The following is a 25,230-nucleotide window of genomic DNA, read 5'->3' on the forward strand; positions in this document are numbered from 1 at the left end:
AAATTAACTGTTATACATTTAAATACACTTTCAAAACTCAAATACAGATACAAGTAATAGAAGTTTATAATGGACTAGAGGCCTGATGCACAAAATTCGTGCAAGAGTAGGCCTTCCTTCCCCTGGCTGCCAACACTGGCTTCCCTCTGGCACCTGGGACCCAGGCTTCCCTAGCAGCCCCGGTTTTGTCCAGTCTAATTAGCATGTTACGCTTTTATTAGTATAGATAATATGAATATTCAAAGTTTATTTATATAAAATAAACTGGGCTTCTGAATAGATAACTCTCTGACTAGAAAAGTGATATTACATCAGTGGAATGCTTCTATAAAGAATTTAAGGTTATTTAAATGCCATCAAGAGAGCATAATCATAATTCATAGATTTTTAATGACAAACACCATCCAATTTTATCAACCTGCTTTGCTATATCTATAAGGAGATGCTGATTCTCATAAAATCCTATCTCAAGTAACGTATTAGCAGGCACCTGAATTAGTTATTCCAACATGACACTTTTATATTTTATTTATTTTAAAAAATATTTTTATTGATTTTAGAGATAGAGGAAGGGAGAGAGAACTATCGACTGGCTGCCTCCTGCACATCCCCTACTGGGGATCGAGCCCACAACCTGACATGTGCCCTGACCAGGAATCGAACCGGGTGACCTTCTGGTACATGGGACAATGGTCAACCAACTGAGCCACACCAGCCAGGGCCCAAAAAGATACTTTTAACTATGGGGAAAAACTTTTGTTTTAACATAATATGAGCACTGAAGACCATACCGGTTTGTGGGAAGGGGAAGACAGACCAAAATAGTATGGGGAATCTCTGTAGTGAAACTAATCAATAAATATTTTTGGCATACCTAATTTAATAACTTATTCTAGAGCTCAAATTTCTCTAATAAGTTATGCATGACATTGAAGCACCTCAATACTATTAACATTTAGGCTAGATAATTCTTCGTTGTGGGGGACTCTCCTATACACTGTAGAATACTTAGCAACAGCCTTGGACCCCAACTATCAGATGCCAGTAATATACCCCCAGTGTGGCAACCAAAAATGTTCCCAGACATTGCCAAATGTCACCTGGGGGTATGAGTGGGTGGGGATAAGAAATTGTCCCAACTGAGAACTACTTTCATAGCATAACTTTAGGAAAATGGCAGATTTATCCAGATAATTAAAACATAAAATAAAAAACTTCTGTCCTGGTTGAGTAGCTCAGTTGGGTAGAGTTGTTGTCCGGATATGTCTAGGTTGCAGGTTCAATCCCTGGTCAGGGCACATACAGGAGTCAACTAATGAATGCATAAATAAGTGGAATAACAAATCGATGTTTCTCTCTCTCCCTCTCCTGTCCCCTCTCTTTCTAAAAATCAGTAAGTAAAAAATAAATAAATGTTTTAAAAAATTCAAAAAACTTCTACTCCACCAAGTATAGATTATATTCCATAAATGTTTCTAAGTTCATATAGCAGCTAAGCTTCTGATGGTTGATTTCTTGTGATATTTACCATATTCTAATCTGCTACAACAATACAAAAACAAGGATTCTATCTAAAAGTGAATTGTGACATAAAACATATTTTAGTAGTATAACCAAAACAATACTCACATGAGACATAGAATTTAAAAAAACCTTTTATTCAATCTTTTCTTTCTTTTTATGAGGCAGAAAAAATGGTGACTAGGAACAAATAGAAGCATGTTTTTTTCCTTAATTTATATCATTCTATTCTGCGAGCTACTGTTCTACATTATGCTTCTCATTCTAATTCAGTAAGAAAAATGCCAAGGAATCAAAACAGATTCTAAGATTAAGCTGTATTAACTTCTCAGAGACCTTCATTTCACTTATAGATGCTCATGCACACAAGCAGCCAATACACTTATTTGGCTAATACAGTATGGCTAGAATTCTTGGAATTTATAAATATAATGTGCCCTCACTCTTTAAAGTTTTTAGAACTGAAAATATTCATGCCACTATATTTTAACATATAGTAAACTAGAGGCCCGTTGCACGAAAAGATTCATGCAATAGGCCTTCCCTTCCCCAGGCTGCTGGCACCCGGGACCCAGGCCTTGGCTCTGGCCGGAGCTGCCTTCAAGCCTTCGCTGCTCTGGCTGGAGCCGCCTTCAGTCTTCACTCTGCCGCTTCACACCTACTTATGCAAATTAACCACCATCTTTGTTGGCAGTTAATTTGCATATCTCACTGATTAGCCAATGGGAGACGTAGTGAAGGTATGGTCAATTACCATGTTTAACTATTATTAGATAGGATAATATAACCTAAAAGAAAAATAAATTTTAAAATCTTAATCGATGGCCATATTATCATTTCACTCATCCAAACTTTTGTTGATAGTCTACCATGTGCCTAAGATTGCTCTAGAGTGTGTGTATTTGTTTAGGCTGGAGAAACACACACTAAACGAGACACAATCCTTGCCCTCAAAGAGCTTACATTCTAATAGGGAAAAGACCATTAGAAAATGCATAATATAATTTTAGATAATATTATATATAGGGAGAAAATGAAAACAGTGTACAGGATAAGCAGTGATCTGGGGAGTGAGCAGAGGTCATAGTTTAGATAAAATGCCAGGGAAATACCTCCTGAAAAGGTAACTTTTGAGCAGGACTGAGTAAGAAAGCTATCTGCCCCCCCCCCCCAATCTATAATGAAATTCTGAAAGCCGTAAGAAATGAGGTTGGCTTTTGAAAGGCATGGCAAGAAAGCTGGTGTGGCTAAATCGGAAAGCAAATAGGAGAGTAGTAAATAAAAATGAAGAACTAGCTAGGCAGGACACTGTGTAGAATCTTATAAATAAGGAAAAAGAGTTTAGATTTTATTCCACATATAAAGGGAAACTACTGAAAGGTTTTAAGCAAATGGAGTAATGTAATATTTAACTTAAAATGATCACTCTGCTGTGTACAAAATAAATGTAGAGAAGTACAGAAATAAGAAGTCTGACAGTAGTTTCAGACAAGAGTTGAGGCTAGCTTAGACTTTCATATTCATCCAGCACAGAAAATTTAAGAACTTTTCAGGCTTGTTTCCAAGAAATCACTTGCTTTCATGAGACCTGCTGACTAACTACTAAAATTAAATAAGCTAGCTGTCTTCCATGATCATAAGGGTATCCTGAAGTCCCTCAATTTCAAATGCAGATTAATTTTAACTTTAAAAAAATTATACTAGAAAACTTTTAAGATTCAAAGTGCTAGATGAAAAACACAAACAAAAACAAAAAAGAAAAAAAACTACAAAGTGACAACACACAGATTTGTCTACTGAAATAATCAAGGTATTTTTTCTTAACAGTAGGGGTAAGTGAGAGAGGCTATAAGTGGACCAGACATTTTACTTCATTTCAGTGAAGCTCAAAAATTAATATAACACAGCAGAGAAAGTCCACACCCTATAGAATGTGTAAGAGGCTATCAGCAAACTATATAAACAGGATAGCCAAACTGCTCAGACAGCCAGAGAAAATCTGGATTTATCTCTCTAGACAGAAATGAAAACTAAGAGCTGAAAATGGAAGAACAGGAAAGGTTCATCTTTTGAGAAAAATGAGCTCAGCTGGCATGGTTCAGTGGCTGAGCATTGATCTATAACCCAGGAGGTTGCGGTTCAATTCCCTATCAGGCACATGCCCAGGTTGGGTTGCAGGCTCAATCCCCAGTATGGGGCATGCAGGAGGCAGTCAATCAATGATTCTCTGTCATCACTGATGTTTCTGTCTCCCTCTCCCTTCCTCTCTGAAATTCATAATAAAAATATATTTTAAAATGAGAAGAAAAATGAATAAACTACCTGGTGAAGATCTAAGATCTGGCATCCTCTTCATTCTGGAATTTTAGGTACAAGGCCTCCCTTCCAAAACATCTCTTATTCCATTATCATAAAGCAAAGTGTCTGGAACTGATACATAGTATACACTAAAATATTTATTGAATGAATAAGCAAGGCCTGCCAATTAACAAGGCTCTGCATATATACGCAAAATTTCCAATCAGCATCTCTATGCCCTCATTCTAAAATGTGAAGAAACAATAATCATAAGAAATATGGCAGCAATAATAAAGAAGACCAAAATAAGGCAGGTAATTCTAATAGGGAAAAAATTACAGGGCATTAAACAAGAAGAGGATGCTATTAACAAAAAAGTTTACAGGGCTGGGGGGGAGGGGGATACATGAAAAATAAGTATTACAACTTCAAGAAAGGGCTAGAAGAACGCTGAGAAATCCCCTCAAAATATAGAGGGGGAAAAGCTAGAAAATGAGAGAAAATATTCAATATCTGAATTATAAAGGTTCCACAGAAAGGGGGGTGGGGGGACTGAGAAAATATCCAAGAAAAAGAGACCTTTCCAGTGGCAAGACTAAAAAAAAGGAGGAGGAGGAGGAGGAGAAAGGAGGAGGAGGAGAAAGGAGGAGGAGGAGAAGAAAGGAGGAAGAAAAAAAAGGAGGAGAAAAAGGAGGAGAAGAGGAAGAAAGACTTCAAATTGAATCAACCCTCCTCAAATGCCCAGTATAAGAACTAAACAAAAGATCACTATACCTACACATATTCTTGAGCAATTTCAAAAAAAGCTACAGATAAAAATCTAAAACACTTATGGGACAGACAAGTGTAATTAGAACAACTATAAAAATAAAGGGAGATAAGGAAAAAAGTCTACTTCTGCCCAAGATATGTCAGATACAAAGTGGACAAAGAAGGCTAACCATAGAATGGAGGAAGACAGCTATAGCACATCTAACTAATATAAGGTTAGAAGCCAGAATATGTTAAGAATAAATCAGTGGAATGGACTAAGAAATATGAGGTACAGGTAATTCACAGAAGAGGAAACCTAAATATCCAATAAGCATTTTAAATAATGCTTAACTTCACTAGAAATCTGGAAAGCACATATTAAAACAATAAGATGTCATTCTGAATACAGATTAGCCAAATTAAAAGTTTCATAATAGTAAATACTGAGGAAAATATAAAGAATAGCCATTCTCATATTCTGCTGGTTGATGAGAGTATAAAGTGGTATAATTTGAAAAAGCAATCTGGCAACAATTCTTGAATATGGAAATATCCCATGGCCCAGCAATTTCATTTAAAATGTATTCCTAGAGAAATTATTATACAAGTGTACAAAAAAATGTATACATAAAGTTCACTGCTACATCCTTTGTAATTCTGAAAATAACCAACATGTCCATCTTGAAGAGAATGGATGGCAAATTCAAAACAAAGAAATACTACAGAGCAATTAAAATGATTAAATAGAGCTACATGTATAAAAACACATATAGGAATAATAACTACCAAATTCAGGAAAGGGAAGGAAGAATGGAGGAAGAAAGACAGTACATAAGAGTTCTAATTATATGGAAAATCCTTAAGTTGGTTGATCAAACAACTTAAATCTTTAAGTTGGTTGATGGATAAATGTTAATATTTTCTCCACTTTTTTGTGATTAAAGGATTTTATAATAAAGAGGTTCCCTTTGGACAGAACATAGTGAAAATAATATTCAAAGAATTTATTATTGAAAATCCTACCCTGAAACCAATTCTGGAGTCCTAATATTAAGAACTTACATCATTTTTCCACCCTTAGATTATAATAGTGACTATTAAAAAAAATACATACTCTGTAACTGATGTTACACTTTCCTGTCCAAAAGGTCCAACTGGATCATCCTTGAATTTATCACTTGGAAGTTGAGGTGGTAAAAACTCTACATCTTTTTTCTTTGGGACCTTGTAATACTTCCAGACTATATTAGCTTCATCTTCTTCCAAATTTACTGCTGCACCAACATATATTGTAGGTTCTACAGCTTCCTGGAATTGAGCTGGGAAAGCCTGGGATAAACTGTCTATCCTATCTTCCATTAGTTTAGAAGGAACCAAGGGATCCGGTGTTGGCATTTGATAAAAATGTTGACTTTGAGGAGTTGAAGGTGTTTTAGTCACTCCTTCATCAGCCACATCACATGGGTGAGGACTAAGTGGGGGTGGTTGAGGTGAATTTGCCATTTCAGTGCCATGCATCTGAGAAGTCTTTGCTACATCATTAGTTCGGATGTTTGAAAATCTCACTTGACTGTCTGGAGCAGATATCACAAGTCTTTGGCTGGCTGAATCTGTGTCCATGACAACATCATCACTAATAGATACACGATGGTGAAAAGGAGTCAGGGGGCGTTTCTGTGGTTTTTCACTCTTTTCTTGCTTTTCATTGGTCTTGTGCTTGGCAAGTACTTGTTGTTGTTGACTTAAAGATAATGCCTGTCCTTGTTGTCCAGAATTTCTTGGTTTAAGATTTTTGTGCCTGAAAAGAAAAGTTTAATATTTATAGTATCACATTATATCAAATATACAAGTTGACACTAGATACTTCAGATATTTGTTTTTTACATATAATCCTAAAGTAAAATGATATGAAATTTACATGGGAAAAATACTTTGTCCAGTGACCTAAAACAAAGAGCATGCAGAGTCATAAAAGTCAATTCTCTCACAAAGATCGTTTGCCTTATATAATCTAAATATCTTAGTATCTGAATAAACAAAGATTCTACTTATTTTAAGATATAAAAATAAAAAAAGTTCTGAAATTTATTCATTTATGAATGTACCTGATATTTCAGTTAGTACTTATAAATTAATGGCTTAGCTGACCTCAGACATCCTCTACAATTCTACAGCAACTGGCTAGAAAACCTATTCTACTAAATTGAAGTTAGAACAGTCTGGATAGTGCTAAAATTGACTGATTTATGGGCCCCACATTATACCAACTTTTCTTCTCCCAAAGCTTACCACTACAGAAAGAATCAGCTGACTGGAAAAAGAAAAGAGGAAATTCCTAAAAGAAATTTTTCTTCCTATTGTGAAACATTCCTAAACTGAAGGACTTAAAATTATACATCTAAAAATCTATTAATTTTGTTCACAGTTTAATATAATATTTCTTTCAGTGAAGTAAAAATACTGTGCATTTGAGATTTCAAGCTGAACTGATACTGATGTATATAAAAATATTTTTTAGCCCTGGCAAGTTTGGCTCAGTGATTAGAACATGGACCCAAGGGTTTCAGGTTCGACTCTGATCAAGGGCATGTACCCAGGTTGCAGGTTTGATCCCTGGCTCAAGTCAGGGCGCATGTGGAAGCAACCAATCTATGTGTCTCTCTCACACTGATGCCTATCTGTTTGTCTGCTTGCCTGTCTGTCTATCTCTCTCCCCTGCACCTTCCTCCCTTCCACTCTTTCTAAAAGAAAAGAAGTAAATAAAATAACCTAGAGTGAGGTTAACAAAAAAAATATTTTTTAAATAAAAAAACATAGAAAAATGTAGAGGAATATAGACTTTAAAGCATTCAATATTCCTTAGGTCGTTTTAGTTTGCTCTTAAAATTTATTTTATTAGTGGTTTTGTTATATCAGAGATATAACCAGAAAGTTATTAAAAAGCATTGGCAGGCACTTTTTTTTTTTTAAAGAACCCTCTCTATTAAGGGAATGTGCTGAGACACCCTTTTGTACAAAGCCCTCCCATGCACCTTTTTGTGAATGCAAGGAGGGGAAAGCCTGAAAAGTTACCAAGGAAAAGTATAGTTATGTCAAAAGATCACAGGAGAAATACACCACTACCCTCATACCAAAATCAAAGACATTATAAAAGTAAGAAATCACAAAACAGTATCTCTCAAGAACACAGATATGAATCATTAACAAAATATTAGCAATCATTAATATAGAAAAGGATAACATACCATGACCAAATGGGATTTGTCCTATAATCCTATATAATAAAAGACTAATACGCAAATAGATCGAAGGGTGGAACAACCGGCTGCTATGATGTGCGCTGCCCACGAGGGGGCATGTGCGGAACATGATGGGCATTGGTTGTGGTGGGATGGTGGAGCAGCTGAGCAGGGACACCAGACCAAGGCGGGGAGCTGGTCGCTGTCATCAGGGCAAGCCTCTGGTGGTTACTGAAAATTCTTTGCTCCCGTGTGCCACAGTCCTGCGCAGCAACAGAACCGCTGCTCACACCCACTGCCAGTACCAGCCCCGCTTGCACCCGCAGCCAGTGCCAGAGCTGCCCCTCGCACCCGCTGTCCATGCCCGGCAACGGTCCCATCACTCGACGCCATCAATGGGTGCAAGTGGCAGCTGCCAGTCCTGATCACCTCTGAGGGCTTCTCCACCTTCCCCAGCTCCTGAGGGGCGATTGGGGCAACAACCACCACTCCTACCCACTGCTGGCGCCGGCCCCACTTGCACTGCTGCTGTGTGCCTTCTGCAGATATGAGCGGGCTGGCACTGTCAGTGCATGGGGACAGCGGCGGCAGCGGGGCTGCCGGCAGACAGGGGATTGGGGGCTCTGGTGGGAAGGGCCAGGTGGGGGCGTGGAGGATGGGCCAAGACCCGCCCCTCAGCCTCACGGACCACAGTTCCTTTTCAAGGTGCATGAATTCGTGCACTGGGCCCCTAGTGTAAGGTATAACATTCAAAAGATAAAAGTCAATATTATCACATTAGCAGAATAAGAGAAAACCATATTATTATTTCAATACACATAGGAAAACATAGGACAAAATCCAACACATATTCATTAAAAAAAAAGATTGAGCAAGGAAGGAATAGGACTTAATCTGATCAAGAACATCTATGAAAAGCTACATCTTAATGTCATACTTTATGATGGAAAATGAATAATTTCTCCCTAAGACTGGGAACAAAACAAGAATATTAACCTTTTTTTAAATCCTCATCCATCATATGTTTATTGATTTGAGACAAAGAGGAAGGAGGGGGAGAAAGAGAGAAACAGATAAGCATCAATCAGTTGCCTCCCATTCTCACCCTGACTGGGGTTCGAACCTGAAACCTAGGTATGTGCCCTGACCTGTAATTGAACCCCCAACATTTTGGTGTACCGGAAAACACTCCAACTAATTGAACCAGGACAAGGATATTAACTCTTAACATTTCTATTCAACAATTTCATTGAAAGTTTCAGCCAATACAATAAGTCAAGAAAAAGATTAGAGATTTTCAAAGGAAGAAAAACTGTCTTTATTCATAGTAAACATGATTTAGAAACTTTATAATGAGGGGTCTGGCTGATCACCATCTTCTCAGGGAGAGAGAAAAAGAGAAACAATTATGTATCTCTCTCACATAGACAAACTGCCTCCGGCAAGCACCCCAACCAGGGCTGGGAACTAACCTGCAATCCAAGTATGTGCCCTTGACCAGGAATCAAACCCACGACCCTTTGGTGTGTGGACTGAGGCTCTACCTCTGAGCCACACCAGCCAGGACCACCTTCTCAATCTTAACATGAAAAGTGGGACAACCAGACATGTGTCTCTTCTGATGTGACACAATACAAAACCACAAAGCACCATCTATTAAGTATTCCTGCCAAAATAACAAACCTAAATCTCTAATCAAGCCTCTAGATCGGCGGTTCTCAACCTGTGGGTCGCGACCCCTTTGGTGGTTGAACGACCCTTTCACAGGGGTCGCCTAAGACCATCCTGCATATCTGATATTTACATTATGATTCATAACAGTAGCAACATTAGAGTTATGAAGTAGCAACAAAAATAATTTTATGGTTGGGTCACAACATGAGGAACTATATTTAAAGGGCCAGAAGGTTGAGAACCACAGCTCTAGATCAAGCATGGTCCAACAGAACTTTCTGTGATAATGGAAATGCTTTGTATGTGGCTATTGAAGACATGAAATTCGGCTAGTGCAATTGAGGAACTGAATTTTTAATTTTTAAATCTAATTATTTTAAATTTGAATAGCCACAAGTGGTTACTAATATAGCTACTAGCATTGAACAGCACAGCTCTAGAGCTATCTTCCACTTACAGAAATGCAAGGGATAAATAAAGTTAAATGACACTAAAAGAACAAGTTAAAACACATGGACAAGTTGAGAAATTCAGAATGTGGGGCAGACTACATACAGGACAACTGATGTAGTTTCTCCAACCAAGTCAATCTCATAAAAAGGAGGTAGGAAATTACAAGAGAGACCTAGATGATGTATACAACCAAATGAATACTCCTCATTTGGATCCTAGTCAAATAAACCAATAAGACATTTCTGAGACAAATTTGTAGAGAGTAGCAGATCATGCCAAGAAAATAAGAGTTCCTCCTTTTATTAGGTGTCATAATGGAACTATAGTTATATGAGAAAATGTTAACATTTTCAGAGTTGCATACTGAAGTAGGAATGAAATGATGACATTTAAGATTAAATCCCGGCTGGTGTGGCTCAGGGGTTGGGCGTCAACCTATGAACCAGGAGATCAGGGTTTGATTCCCAGCCAGGGTACATGCCTAGGTTGCAAGCTCAATCCCCAATGTGGGGCAAGCAGGAGGCGGCCAATCAATTATTCTCTCTCATCACTGATGTTTCTATCTTTCTTTCCCTCTTCCTTCCTCTCTGAAATCAATAAAAATACATATTTTTAAAAAAGCACTCATTCATTTACTTGCCCTTCTACAAGGGTAAGAAACTATTAATTCAGACTATATACTAATTCCTCTACATTCTTTTTTCCTGTTGATTAAGTCCTTGTATTTTATTTACTGTTAACACTTGAAATTTATTGTCTTACTTTTTATTAATATAGCCTTCTAAGTGCTAATTTTCTTATGAACATTCCACTGGACTAAAGCCTAATATCAATAAATGTGCAATACTAAATCCCACTAATAAGTGAAAAATACCAATTAAAACAATTTTATGCTTTCCACTTACTGCAGTGGCAAAAAAATAAATTTTAAGGACAGCTCTCAGAACAGTGAAAGCATAAGGAAAAACAGCACTCTTATATGCAATAAAATTGGTAAAATCTTTCTGAAGTCACAAGAAGTGTTTAAATAACACCCTTGCCCACAACTATCACATCACCCACCTAATTTTATTTCCTTTCTAGCACTCATCATTCTTAAAATTTTAAAGGATTAAGATTCTTTTAAAACAAATTACCTGCCCCATTCCCATTATGGTATAGGCTTCATAATAGCGAAAGCCTTGCTTACTATATCCTGAGCCTAGGATATCTCCTATCACAGAATAAGTGTTCAAAGAAAGTCTAATAAATAACTGATGGTCACAGAAGTATATATATTTTTAAAGTAAACATAAACAAAAGCCCTTTGGAAACAATCTATATATCCATCAAACCCAAATGATTAAATACACTATGGTACTTCCATTCAGAATACCAAAAAGTTTTTTAGATCAATAAAGCAAATGCACAAGTAACTAGAATGGAAAGAGCTAAGACACATTGTGGGGGGAAAAAAGGATGCCAATACATCAGTATTATATTTGTGTTGGGTGAAAAAACACATATATACACAATTACAGAAAAGTATGGAAGAATGCCTAATTGGCAAATAGTCACTTCTAGAAAAAGGTAGTAAAATTTGGAAAGAGACAGTGGGATCAAGGGAACTTCAGCTTTATTTGTATAATTTAAATTCCTTAAAATTACATATACTTATGCAAGTTGCTATATAACTATGCAATTTTTTCAAATAGATTTCTAAGAGAAGCCAACATATTAGTCAGGGTCCAGTCCTATCTTTCATACAGAGGAAATTTACTATAGGGAATTGGTTACAGAGAGAGAGAGAGAGAAAGAGAGAGAGAGAGAGAGAGAGAGAGAGAGAGAAAGTGAGGCAACCTATAGACAGTAGCTTCTATGACTCCTAGGACTGAAGATAAAGTAACCTCACTATATCACAGAAGTTTAATATGGTACTAGAACCATAGCAGGACCTGCTCAGTGGTAACTGGGACCTTGGAAGAAGGGACTGTTGTTAGAGGTACACAAAGTTGCTACTGGAGTTGGCTCAAAAAGGGCTGGGGAAACACCTTAGTTTTTTCCCCCTTTGGTCAACCAATCTTCTGTTAGTGCCTCCCATTAGCCAAATTCAGAAATCAAATGAGCCTAATCAAATCATCATGTTGTATACCTTAAATGTATACAATATTATCAATGATATTTCAATAAAGCTGGAAAAAAATACATGTAAAAGGCAAGGGAGCCAGGAAATGTAATTATCTTCAATATAACTAGAACAGAAGTAGGATAGATTTAAAAGCCAAAAGTTCGACTAGCACCGTCACTTATCAACGTGTGCCCTACTTCCTATATTCCACGGAAAGGGAGGATACACACATATGGCGGCTCAAGTCTTTTCAAGTCTTATTTAAGAACTAAATAAGAAAACAATATTTGAAGGGAGAAAAGGGGAAACCTACAGTACAAAATGCAATAGTGGGAAAAGGTAAATGATCAGAAACACTGTATTTACTAGAGGGATAAATTTACCAAAGCAAGTCACCTATAAAAGTTATACAAATTTCATTATATCAAATTTCTATATGTCTTGGAAAAATTTTTGAAAATATGATAGCACGTTTTTAAATATAAAAGGTTCGGCTTAGAGACCAAGAATTTAAACTTAAACTTATGTTTACGAACATGCATTTTGAATGTCTTCCTCCAAGACCATTTTAGACAAATATACTTAAAACCCACATCATTAAAAAAGAATAAAGCACAGTCTAGGTGAGAAACTAAAAAAAAAGCTGCTTAATAAAAATGCCAATAAATACAAGGAAAGAAAAGCCTAATTTCATTTAAGCATTATATTAGTCTTAGACCAGGAGTTGGCAAATTTATCCTATAAAGGACCAGATGGTAAATATTTTAGGCTCGAGGGACCATACAGTCTGTGTTGTAAATACTCTGTGAAAGCAGTCAGTTAATATGTAAATGAATGGATGTGGCTCTGTTCCAATAAATCCTTATTTATGAACACTAAAATTTAAATTTTGCATAATTTTCATGTCACAAAATATTCTCCTATAAATTTTATTCAACTATTTAAAAATGTATAAAAGTAATTTTCAGCTCACAGACCATACCAAACAGGCAGTGAGCCAACATTAGCTAATCGATCACTGTTTGCTGACTCCTGGTCTCAGACAAATACTGTCATGGAAACTTGCATTTCAATACTAGGTTTTTGTTTTCCCTTAGATGGATGTGGTTTTTAACTCTCTTAAACTGTTAAACAGGAGCTAATGTATTCATGTTTTTATTCCAATCTATCAACAACAGAGGCAAGTTTTCAAAAAAGTTGCCAGACTTAAAAAATTATACAGATTCTAATCCCAAGAATCTATGTAAGAATATTTAATCTATGCAAAAACATACCAGAATACTTGTCTGTTCATTGTATTCAATCAAACAGAACTAATGTAAGAAAAATCTTGGCCCTAACCTGCAGGCAAGGTACTCCAATTCCTTTGGCTCATATCCATGACAAAAAGGGTGGCCAACTATTTGCTCACAAGTCCTGATTAGGGGTGTTAATGCTATTATTTGTTTATTTGCTTGCAAAAGCATATGATCTACCTTTACTGTAGAATAAAATAAACTCCAGGCAAAATAATCTTTTTCTAAAAATAGATTTGAGAGAGAGAGAGAGGAAAGGCGAGGGAGAAGGAAATATTGATCGGTTGCCTTCCGTAGGCACCCCAACCAGGGATCAAACCTGCAACCTGGTTATGTGCCCTGACCAGAAATCAAACCAGTGACCTGTCGGTGCATGAGGCAACGCTCAACCAACTGAGCTACACTGGCCAGGGCTAGGTAATATAATGTTAATGCCTCTAATAACCTAATTTCATCAAAGTCCCCAATATGTAAAATAAATACAACTGCCTAACAAATTTCAAGTTCATACATTCTTCTACCAATCTTCCAACCAATACAGTTTATTACTAAGTTTGTATTTTTACAGTACAGTTTGGTCCCATGCTGAAACATACTTTGTGAATCTTATTTCAGCATTTCACCTACAGCTTGCCCAAAGGGATGTTATAAGAAAATGCACAAACCCTATACTGTATTTACTCTAAAACAGATTGTGGAAATTTGTATCTAGTATGTATCATCATTTTTAGGAGAACCCTTGGAAGAAATTTCTCAGGCACAATGCCACCTATGAACACTTCTCAAGTGATGTGTGTGCCTTTTACCTTATAGATGTTATAAATACTATAATAAAGTATAAAGTTCTCCTTTATTGTCTGTGAAACAAAGCTTTCACAGTCCAGCCCAGTTAACTGTGTTAAGAACTTAAGGCATACATTTATATGTACTTTCATAATCGGCTCCAAAATACTGAACGTTTTTCCTCAAATGTTTTCTTTTGAAAAATATCCTAACACACTGTTTATATAAGCTTCCTCAAACAAAGTGGGACATACATATTCAACGGAATACGAAACTATCACACACATACAGGTATAGATATCAACCAACTCAAACAAACAAAAATTTCTACCTCGAACAGCAGCAATTTGTTCTTTGTGTAGCTTCAACAAAATCCCAGGACGTTACTTTATCAGCTGTCTCTTCTTCACACAGACCAGCTGATGAAGCTGAATACTTCCTCCTAAGATTTGAAATTATAGAATTGTTTAGAATTCATTTTTTCTGTAACTCTGAATTAAGCATTAAAATTGATATTTTTTTAAATCAATTTTTTTGCCCAGCCAGTGTGGCTCAGCGGTTGAGTGACACCCACGAACCAAAAGGTCACTGGCTCAATTCCCAGTCAGGGCACATGCGCAGGTTTTGGGCTGGATCCCCAGTGTGGAGCATGCAGGAGGCAGCCCGTCAATGATTCTCTCTCATTATTGATGTTTCTATTTCTCTCTCCCTCTCCCTTCCTCTCTGAAATCAATAAAAATATATTTTTAAAAATATCAATTTTTTAAATTAAGGAATAGTCACACAAATGACTGTTCATACTATCTACAAGTAACTACCAACATGTGATTTTTATTTATTTATTTTTTTAAATCTTTTTAAGTATATATTTTTATTGATTTTAGAGAGGAAGGGAGAGGGGAGATAGAAACATCAATGATGAGAGAGAATCATTGATCACCTGCCTCCTGAACGCCCCTTACTAAGGATCGAGCCTGCAACCAGGACATGTGCCATTGACCAGAATAGAACCCGAGACCCTTCAGTCCGCAGGCTGACGCTCTATCCACTGAGCCAAACGGCTAGGGCCCAACATGTAATTTTTAAACTTGAAAATGAAAATACGTACTTGTTCTGAGCTCTGTTCATATTGCATTCTTGCCAAACTCTATCCACCACATGATTGGCTAATTTTCTGGGTATTTTCCCACCATGATGGCTAGTACTATCCGAGTTGAAGCCATCAGATACTGAAGAAAATTTGACCCACTTCTGGGCAGACTGAGGATCAACTGAAAACAAACAAAAGAGAATAAGATATAGGAGAATAAAGGTAGATTTACAGTAATACTATTTGGGTTTTTAAAAATTAATTAGTGTTAATAAATTGCCCCAAGCTATCCGAGTAGCTTATTTACATTTTGAGGGAAAAAAGTGTGTTACTTCACTTAACAGACAAAAAGCAAAAAATCTGGACAGGATGTGAATTGGATTGTAGTGTTACATAATGTTGATTTCCTGATTTGGAGGATTAAATTGTAGATATATAGAAAGGTGCTTTAATCTTGGAAAATATACTGAGTACATAAGGGGAGATGGAGCATCATGCCTGCAGCTTGCTCTCAAGAAAGCCAATGATAATGAATGTATACATACAGAGAAGGTGCAGAAGCTGGAAATGTGGATGCAAACTCTTCAATGAGTTTTAAGTTAATATATATATAAAACATGTATCAGCCTAATATGCAAATTGTCCCCTTGGGAGTTCAACCAAGAGTTCGATTGCTCGCTATGACATGCGCTGACCACGAGGGGGTGGCATGGAACGAAGGAAGGCCCCGATCAGCTCTGATCGCCAGCCAGGCCTAGAGACCCTACCTGTGCACAAATTTTGTGCAGCGGGCCTCTAGTTTTAAAATAATCATTTAATTGTTTATTGTCTTCAAAATAAGACAATCACTAGAGTTAACAAAACAAATTAGGACAATACCTGTCTGGACTTCCTCAGGAGATGTAGGTGGTGTAAGAGTAACCGAAGACATTGCAGGATCTCTTGTGGAAGCAGGCACTTGGTGTACACCCAAGCAAGAAGTTGAACAGTGAGAGGATCCCACAGAGCTTGGAGTAGGAATGTCTGACTGAGGAACTAGAACAAAGCATGCTGGGTAGATCATTCGGACACCCGCTGAAAGAAAAAAACACAGGAAAATCAATTACTATTGTAATTGTAAAGAAATTAGTTTCACTCAAAAACACTGTAATGGAACAGTAGGTATAACATAATCACATTTAAGCAATAATATATTTAACATATCTTTATAAATATATGCTTTTTGGCATAAGGTTTTTCTGGAAGAAACCACAAGAAGCTATTAGTGGTTATCTTCAAAGACCGAGAAGAAAGCAGCTTTCTCTTTTCATTTTTATTTTTTTTCTGTTGTTGTTAATCCTCACCTGAGGATATTTTTCCATTGCTTTTCAAAGTCAAAGAGGGGAGAAACAGAAATATCAATGTTAGAGCAACATATTGACTGATTTGCCTCCAGCACACGTCCTGACAGGGTCCAGGAGCAGACCCGAAACCCAGATACATGTCCTTGACCCGGAATCGACCCCATGGCCCTTTAGTACACAGGCCAGTGCTTTAATACAGCAACCAGGGCTTTCTTTTCATTTTTGAATTTCCTAACCATGAATCTGTATTACTTTCTCTTTTTTTTTTCCATTTACACATAGCACTTTTATTGAATTTATTGGGGTCACACTGGTTAACAAAATAATACAAGTTTCAGGTACACAATTCTATAATACATCATCTATATTATATTGGTGTATTACTTTCTTACTTTAAATCCTTATTTTCAAATTTGACCAACTACAAGGAGTATTAAAATTTATTTTAAAAGTTTAACAAAGGTACCTTGGTTGCAGGCTCCTCCCTGGCCCAGGCCCTGGTTGGGGCTCATGCAGGAGGCAACCAATCAATGTGTTTCTCTCACATCGATGTTTCTCTCTGTCTTTCCCTCCCTCTTCTACTCTCCCTAAAAATTAATGGAAAAATATTCTCGGGTGAAGATTAACAACAACAACAACAAAAATAATAAGTTTAACAAAGGTAATCTGGACACTAGAATTATGGAACATTTTTGGTTTTCTTCTTTTTATGTCTCTATTTAAAAAGCCTAATATATGTTTGTGTGTTGCTGCTGTTTTGGGCACAACTACTCTGATAGTAATGTATTTATTGAAGTTGGATGTTGACATTCTTTTATTTAAAAAGAAAACAACAAAAAACCAATGCCCTGGCCAGGTAGCTCAGTTGGTTAAAGCATCATCTTCATATGCCATGGTTGTGGGTTTGATCCCTGGTCAGGGCACATACAAGAAGCAACCAATGAATGCATAAAGTAGAACAGCAAATCGATCCCTCTCTCAAACAGATAAAATAAATTTAAAAATAAGGCAATCTTTATATATAACATTACCATATGATTCCATTACACACAGTACTGCAGATTCTAACCCCAATTACCTGCTCAATTATACATTCCCCACACCTCCTATGTCGAAGGTGGAGTATACATCTTCATCTCATTGTTAGGCTTGGTTTTGTAATTTGCTCTGGAATGTAAATGCGCGTAATATATGTCACACCCCAACAGGAGCTTTAATTTAAATGTGCTTGCAGGAACAGTGCAGCCTCTCTTACTTCTATCCTTTACCTTGAGATTAACTTTTCCAAAATACAGTTTACCTTGTTAACCATGGTCCCTGATGAGAGGACATATAGAATACAGCCAATTGCCCTGATCGGTTTGGCTCAGTGGATAGAGCGTCGGCCTGCAGACTCAAGGGTCCCAGGTTCGATTCTGGTCAGGGGTATGTACCTTGGTTACGGGCACATCCCCAATAGGGGGTGTGCAAGAGGCAGCTGAATCGATGTTTCTCTCTCATCGATGTTTCTAACTCTCTATCCCTCTCCCTTCCTCTCTGTAAAAAATCAATAAAATATATTTTTTAAAAAAAGAATACAGCCAATCAGAAGAGAGATGACCTGGCTAAAGCAGATGAAAGATCCACGTTCTTTAGGTACATATTATTTTCTGCCTTTTAAATTATCAGAGGTCGTTCGGGCCACCAAAAAAAAAACAAAAAAACAAAAACAAAAAAAAACCCCAAAAAATAAAATAAAATAAAATAAATTATCAGAGGTGACAGTTTTACTAAATTTTAAAATATTGAGTAACACAGGCTGTCAACTTTTCAGCCTCCAAATATTATTCATTCACAATTATTTCATTCCCACCTTTAGCATGCTATCCTTTAGGTGGAATGTATTTCCCTGACCCGAAGACTTTGGCTTGGCCAAATGACTAATTTTGTCTACTGGAACATGAGCAGATGTATCCTAGTAGAAGTTTAAATACACTTACTAGTACATAGCTAGACTCAGTCCCTATTATTCTTTTGTTCCTGTAAGAACAGCATGTCCTAAATACTGGGTACTCCTTGAATCTAGATTGCAGAATAAGATACAAGGAGCCAAACCATGACAATGCTGAAGCCTTTACATAACATGAGCAGGAGTAAGGAAAAAATAAAATGTTTGGTGTTGAAAGCCACTAAGGTATTGCAGTTGTTTAACTAACACATACAGTCACATATTTCCCCCTTAGGATTAATGCTTAGGATCCGTACCAACAAGAACTTCTACTGCAGCTAAAGAATCATCTTCCCAATCCATATCTTCCTGTTTATCTTCAGACATCTCCTTCAAGCAAGATGAGATAGGATAGAATTGTTTCCATTCACCAATTAACTTTTTTGTAGCTGAATCAGACATCTTGAATGCCTGTCCTGTGAGAGTGCCATTTAGTCCAAATGGGCTTAAGATAACTAGAAATCCAAAATGGAATACAGTAAGTAACTAAAAACTATTACACCAAATATGATCACACTGAACAATATTGTTAGTAATTATGCAATTCTTAAAAAGTTAAAGAAAAGCCATAATGATCATTCCTGAGAAAAATCAATGTATTGTACTTCATTATTGTGAAGAAAAGTACAACACTGAGGTTATAAAAACTTAAACTTTTGTCTACCCAAAAATTCCAGATGTACAAAATTTCACAACAAACTGGGAATATTTGAATTCAATTTATCCTGATTTCCACTAAGGAAAAGTAATTCGAGGAAAAACAGTATGTGTATATATAAATCTAAGTACTTATTATGTAATGCCATGTACATTTTTAAAAAGCAAACACTAGGCTTAGAATTAAAAGAAAAACACACTGCCAGTCCTTAAAAACAATTCAGCAATCTTATAAAATATACTTCTAAATAAATTATACCAAAATCCATGTTAAATGTCTAAAATGACTTACATGAACTGACATGCAAGATGGCCAAGAAAACATAAACCCATATATCTGCTTTCTATTTAAAAAAAACACTTTAAATAAATAAATAAAAATTAAAAAACACTTTAAAATATACTACCAATCAAGTACAAGAATTTTTTAAATAATATTGATATTTAAAATTATTTTATTGGCTTAATATTCTAATAGATAAGTAAAAAGTAAACTACATCAGAATCATCATTAGGCCAAATCTCATTAATTCCAAAATGTCAAATTACCAACTTCAGTAAGAATTTTCTTGAAACAATAAAAAAATCAAATACGTAAGCCATCAAATCAAAATAATCTACCTTGAAATGGGCTATTAGACTGCTGAGCAAGGGTAATATGCTCTTCACTAAGAAGGTACACAGGTTGATGTTGGTTAATTTCCACACTGGTACAAACATTGCTATCTCCATGCAAGAAAAAGGTGAAAGAGCAGGACAAGTGTTCACTAATAAAGAAGAAAAAGTTATATTTTAGTGATAACATGCCAAAAAAAACTTGCTTTTCTTTATTATGAAATTATACCACAACAATACATATTATCTTTATCCCAGAAATTCTACTGCATCATCTGAAGGGGAAAAAATAACAGATCTGAACAAAGATTTAGCTACAAAAAATGTTCTTCACTGTTTATGGTAAAAAACCTGAAAATGGAGGAATCAATTAAATAAGTTAGGCGTATACACACACCACACCACACCACACCCACACCCACACCCACACCCACACACACACACACACACTACAATATAGCTGCAAAAATATGTAAATGTAAAGGTGGGGACTAGATTTAATGGAAAGGGTAAGCTGCCAAAATAATATAGTCTCAATTTTTTTTTTTTAAGACAGGCACTCTTTTTTTTTTCTTTATTGATTTCTTACAGAGAGAAAGAGAGAGGGATAGAGAGTTAAAAATATCAATCAGCTGTTTCCTTCACACCCACTACTGGGGATGTGCCTGCAACCAAGGTACATGCCCTTGACCGGAATCAAACCCGGGACCCTTGTTTCTAACTCTCTATCTCTCTCCCTTCCTCTCTGTAAAAAATCAATAAAATATATTAAAAAAAAAAAAAGAATGTGTGAATAAAACATGAGCCCAGCTGGCATGGCTCAGTGGTTGAGCATTGACCTATCAACCAGATCACAGTTCGATTCCTGGTTGGGGCACATGCAGGAGGCAACCGATCAATGATTCTCTCTTATCACTGATGTTTCTCTCTCTCTACCCCTCTCTCTTCCTCTCTGAAATCAATAAAAATATATTTTTTTGAAAAAGAATACAGAATGCAAACACGAGTCTTGATACCAACTGAAACATCAGGCTTTCTTTTTAATTATCCCCAAGGCTCCATACATTTATTTTTCTCAAAAAAAAAAATGCATCTAATGTAAACAAACATACATGCAACTAGTTTTGTTTCTATTATGTTGTAACGCAAATGTAGCTATATTTGTGGTTTTGAGTGTCCTCTTTTCTGACACAATTTTTCTATAATTAGGTTGAGTTATAGAGCATATAAATATACAATATAATTTCTAAGTAGCATTTTTATCTTAGTAAACCATTAATGTTTCATTTCTGAGAGGGATATGTCCATTATATGTATTGACACAAAACAGGCAGAAATCAATTTTCAAGGCATTTTTCTCTCTAAACAATAAAAAAGGACATGAGAATTTAAAAGCAAGACAAAAATGCTTTTAAAAATAAGAAAAGTTTACATTCCACTGGTCAGAATGACTAGAATACATTTTTTTTTAAATATATTTTATTGATTTTTTACAGAGAAGAAGGGAGAGGGACAGAGAGTCAGAAACATCGATGAGAGAGAAACATCGATCGGCTGCCTTCTGCATGCCCCGCAGTGGGGATGTGCCCGCAACCAAGGTACATGCCCCCGACTGGAATCGAACCTGGGACCCTTGAGTTCGCAGGCCGACGCTCTATCCACTGAGCCAAACCAGTTCGGCTAGAATACATTTTTTAACAGTATAAGATTTTTACAGGTTTTTCAGGAAACCTTACAAGGCAAACTATCTTAGTAGAGGAAGTAAAATTTAAGTGTTCAAAGGGGGAATTGCTAACTGAAACTACTACGTATGTCAAGAAAAACATTTATTAAGGAAATGACTCAAGCAAGAATAATCTAGTAGGTAGAGAAATTATGATTTGATTAGTTTTAGGAATCAAGTAAGTATGCTATACAAATGATTGTGAATGCTGTGTGCTTTCTCAGTAACTGAGTAGCAGATTTTAAATCTGAATTGCAAATACTTCCAACAACATTTGCAAGTATAAGCAACAACCTCAAACAGTCTGATGTTCTTTATCTTTAAAAGGCAAAGAAGATAGGAGATCTGAATTTTATATCCTCATATTTACTGTTCTGTTAATTAGTGAAGTATAGTTCTTAAAAATATAACTTTCAACTATACATAAAATATTAAATGAGAATAAAAATGGATATTCAAAATGGATTTTTTCCATGACATAAAAAGCAAATGATCTGACTAAAAATTTTCCTAAACAGATTACTATAATCTAGTGAGTGTTAAAAAGAAGTGCATTACTTAAATTCTAATAAATACTATTTAGGAAATTAAATGTAATCTGATATATATAAAAATCAAGGCCCATAAAAATGAAGGCCAAATATAGACTTTCCATATGTCCAAAGAGCACATGACAATCTTAACAACTTTCAAATCAGAAAAGAAAATTTGGCTCTTTGATGTAAAGTGATCCATTTGTCTCCAAGGGGTCCTGGTAAAAACCTAATATTCCAATATGCAAAATATATGATCAATTTCTCAGCTCTATTTATCTGCACTGCCCTATACTCACCAGCAGTTCTCAATTGTTGTCTATGATTAAGTAGAACATCCCCTCCTATATAGTGCTAGCATGTTCTCAAAATGTAGGTTTACAGTTGTGAGTTCAAGAAACAGAGTTTGTATTACTTATTAATTACTATATTGTTTTCCATATGAACAGCTGTAAACCCATTTTTGCCCACCCCTGTATAGTCTTATCTAATTATAAATGGTTTAAAATAAACCAAGTTTGTGCATGACCTAGGAGAAAAAATTATACATTCTAAATATGAGATAAAATTTCTGAAATTCTTATATTAAAGGCAATATTCTATTCAGAAAATATAGGGCCAAAAGAATGGTAAGTAATACTGCCATACTAAATTCAGAACAGTTCTTCTTTCAAGGAGAGGTATCATTGATAATATTTTTGGTACTTAGCACTTAAAAAAAGTGAAGTTAATCCCAGCTGGTGTGGCTCCGTGCTGAACCAGGAGATTACGGTTAAATTTTTGGTCAGGGCACATGCCTGGGTTTTGGGCTGGATCCCCAGTGTGGGGCGTTCAGGAGGCAGCTGATCAACGATTCTCTCATCATCGATATTTCTCTCTCTCCCTCTCCCTTCCTCTCTGAAATCAATAAAAATATATTAAAAAAGAAAAAAAGTATTGCAGAGGATACCATTGCTCTCCAGGGGCTTACTGTAATAACCACACCAAAAGGTATGAGTGAGGCAAAATTTACAGGTGAAACTTAACAGTCATCTGTTGTAGAAAAATGTTCCTCATTTAAGTACTGAAATTAAAAGATTCTTTATTCCTAAAACAGAAAATGAAAACATGCTTATAGATTAAAACTAGCTGTTCTATAACAGTTTAATGTGTGTACTGCTTTAGGAGGCTCCATATCTAATCTATTTTTAGCATTTCTGTTAGGTAGATACAGACAAATGATCTTATTTTGCTGGTAGGGAAGTCAAGGCATAAAGAAATTAGATGGCTTAGGATCATAAAACTAGTTAAAGGGAATGATGGTTTAAAGCCCTAGTCATCCTAACAACCAATTAAAAATGGGCAAAGGACCTGATATACATTTATCCAAATAAGTTATACTAATGGCCACCAAACACACAGAAAGATGCTCAACATCATTAATTACTAAGGAAATGCAAACCAAAACTACAATAAGATACCACTTCATACCCATAAAGATAGTTAAAAAAAAAAAAAAAGGAGGAGGAGAAAGGAAAAAGAAAAGAAGAAAAGAAAGAGAGGATGTGGAGAAATTGGAACCCTTTTGCACTACTGATGGAAATGTAAAATGGTGAAGCCACTATGAAAGGAGTATGGTGGTTCCTTAAAAAGAAAAAAACTAACATAGAATTACTATATAATCCAACAATTCCACTTTTGGATATATTCTCAAAAGAACTGAAAGCAAGGACTGAATAGATTATTTGTACACCAATATTTATAGCAGCATTATTTAGTATAGACAGAAAGCGAAAATAACTCAAATGTCCATGGCAGATGAATAAACAAAAAGTAGTATAAAAATACAACAGAACATTATTCTGCCTTAAAAATGAATGAGGGGAGAAACCAAGATGGCGGCATAGGTAATCACCTATACTTGCTGCCTCTCAAAACCACACCAAAATTACAACTAAACGGCAGAACAACTACCACCCAGAACCGCAGAAAAACTGGCTGAGTGGAAATTCTACAATTAGAGAGGTGAAGAAAGTGCATTGAGACCGGTAAGAAGTGCGAAGGCACGGAAAGTGCTAGCACCTGGATGTGCTGTTCTTTAAACTGGGAGGGAGATACAAGCTCCCGCTTGGCCTGAATTCCAGTTACGGGGGAGACTTTGGGGGATCCAGACACATACGGAGAGAAACTAGACTGTCTGGCATTGGGACAGGAACGTGAGGGCGGCTTACTCTCGCAGCAATCATTGTTCCTGCACGGGTGCGCGGGACCCGGACAACCAGGGACTTAGCCGGTTCAGGGAAGCCATTGCTGTTTGCTCTGCCCTGGTGATTCCCAGAAACCCCTCCCAATTTACAACCCCACCCAAGCTGTGCGGCATCGGCTTTTACATATGAATTGCCTGTCCTTTCGCCTAAAACAAACTGCAGCTGGGTCAGAGAGCCCCAGAGATTCCAAAAGAAGGCCCACTAGCTGGCAACAGCAGCAGTCTTGCTCACAGCTGGGCCTCATCTGGGCACTTCCAAACTCCATACAAAGAGGAGGAATTTGCAGATATCTCTGTAGCTCCTGCTGGGCAGCCCCAGACAGTGGCTGACCTTGCACCTCCTCGGAGATGAAAACAGATTATAACTCTTCATATCCATAAGAGACACACTCAAGGGGCAGATTCAGTGAGCACCAAAGCCCTACTAAAGCAAGTCCTGCCCCATAAGGGTGTCCCCTGCGCAACAGATCTTCCAGTGTAGACACAGCTAGTCACCACAGCCTATTGGCCTGGAGGTCAATTCCTCCCAGTGATACCAACAGCAATCACGGCTTAACTACAAGACTGCAAACATCCCACAAAGAGGTGCACCAAAAGCATCCACCTCAGGTGATTGGGGAGGCTGAGCCACTGGGCCCTATAGAACACCAACCACACAAGGCCACTCTATCAACGCAAGGAGACTTAGCAGCTACCCAGTACATAGAAACAAACACAGGGAAGCAGCCAAAACCACAATGAAACAAATCACAAATGAAAGAAATGGATGAAAGCAAAATACTGGATGTAGCATTCAAAAGTTATAAAGTTACTCAAGAATCTTCTAGAAACCTCTGAGGAACTTAAGGAGACCCTCAAGGATCTTAGTGAGAATGACAAAAAAAAAAAAAAAAAAAAAGAAAAAAAGACAAACA

At 36.5% G+C, this 25,230-nt stretch overlaps 1 protein-coding gene across 1 annotated transcript in view; it reads right to left on the reverse strand.

The window, feature by feature from the left end:
* MED13 (mediator complex subunit 13) overlaps positions 1-25,230 on the reverse strand; it is an 88,899-nt gene that overhangs the window by 41,431 nt on the left and 22,238 nt on the right. Inside the window, exons 4-9 of the mRNA XM_015568121.1 lie at positions 19,822-19,967; positions 18,801-18,998; positions 16,093-16,287; positions 15,232-15,394; positions 14,455-14,565; positions 5,687-6,370 (exon numbers count right to left, since the gene is read on the reverse strand). Of these exons, the coding sequence (XP_015423607.1) occupies positions 5,687-6,370; positions 14,455-14,565; positions 15,232-15,394; positions 16,093-16,287; positions 18,801-18,998; positions 19,822-19,967 (1,497 nt within the window). The remainder of the gene's footprint in view (positions 1-5,686; positions 6,371-14,454; positions 14,566-15,231; positions 15,395-16,092; positions 16,288-18,800; positions 18,999-19,821; positions 19,968-25,230) is intronic.

Source organism: Myotis davidii, unplaced genomic scaffold (genome assembly GCF_000327345.1).
Source record: "Myotis davidii unplaced genomic scaffold, ASM32734v1 scaffold684, whole genome shotgun sequence".
Taxonomy (NCBI): domain Eukaryota; kingdom Metazoa; phylum Chordata; class Mammalia; order Chiroptera; family Vespertilionidae; genus Myotis; species Myotis davidii.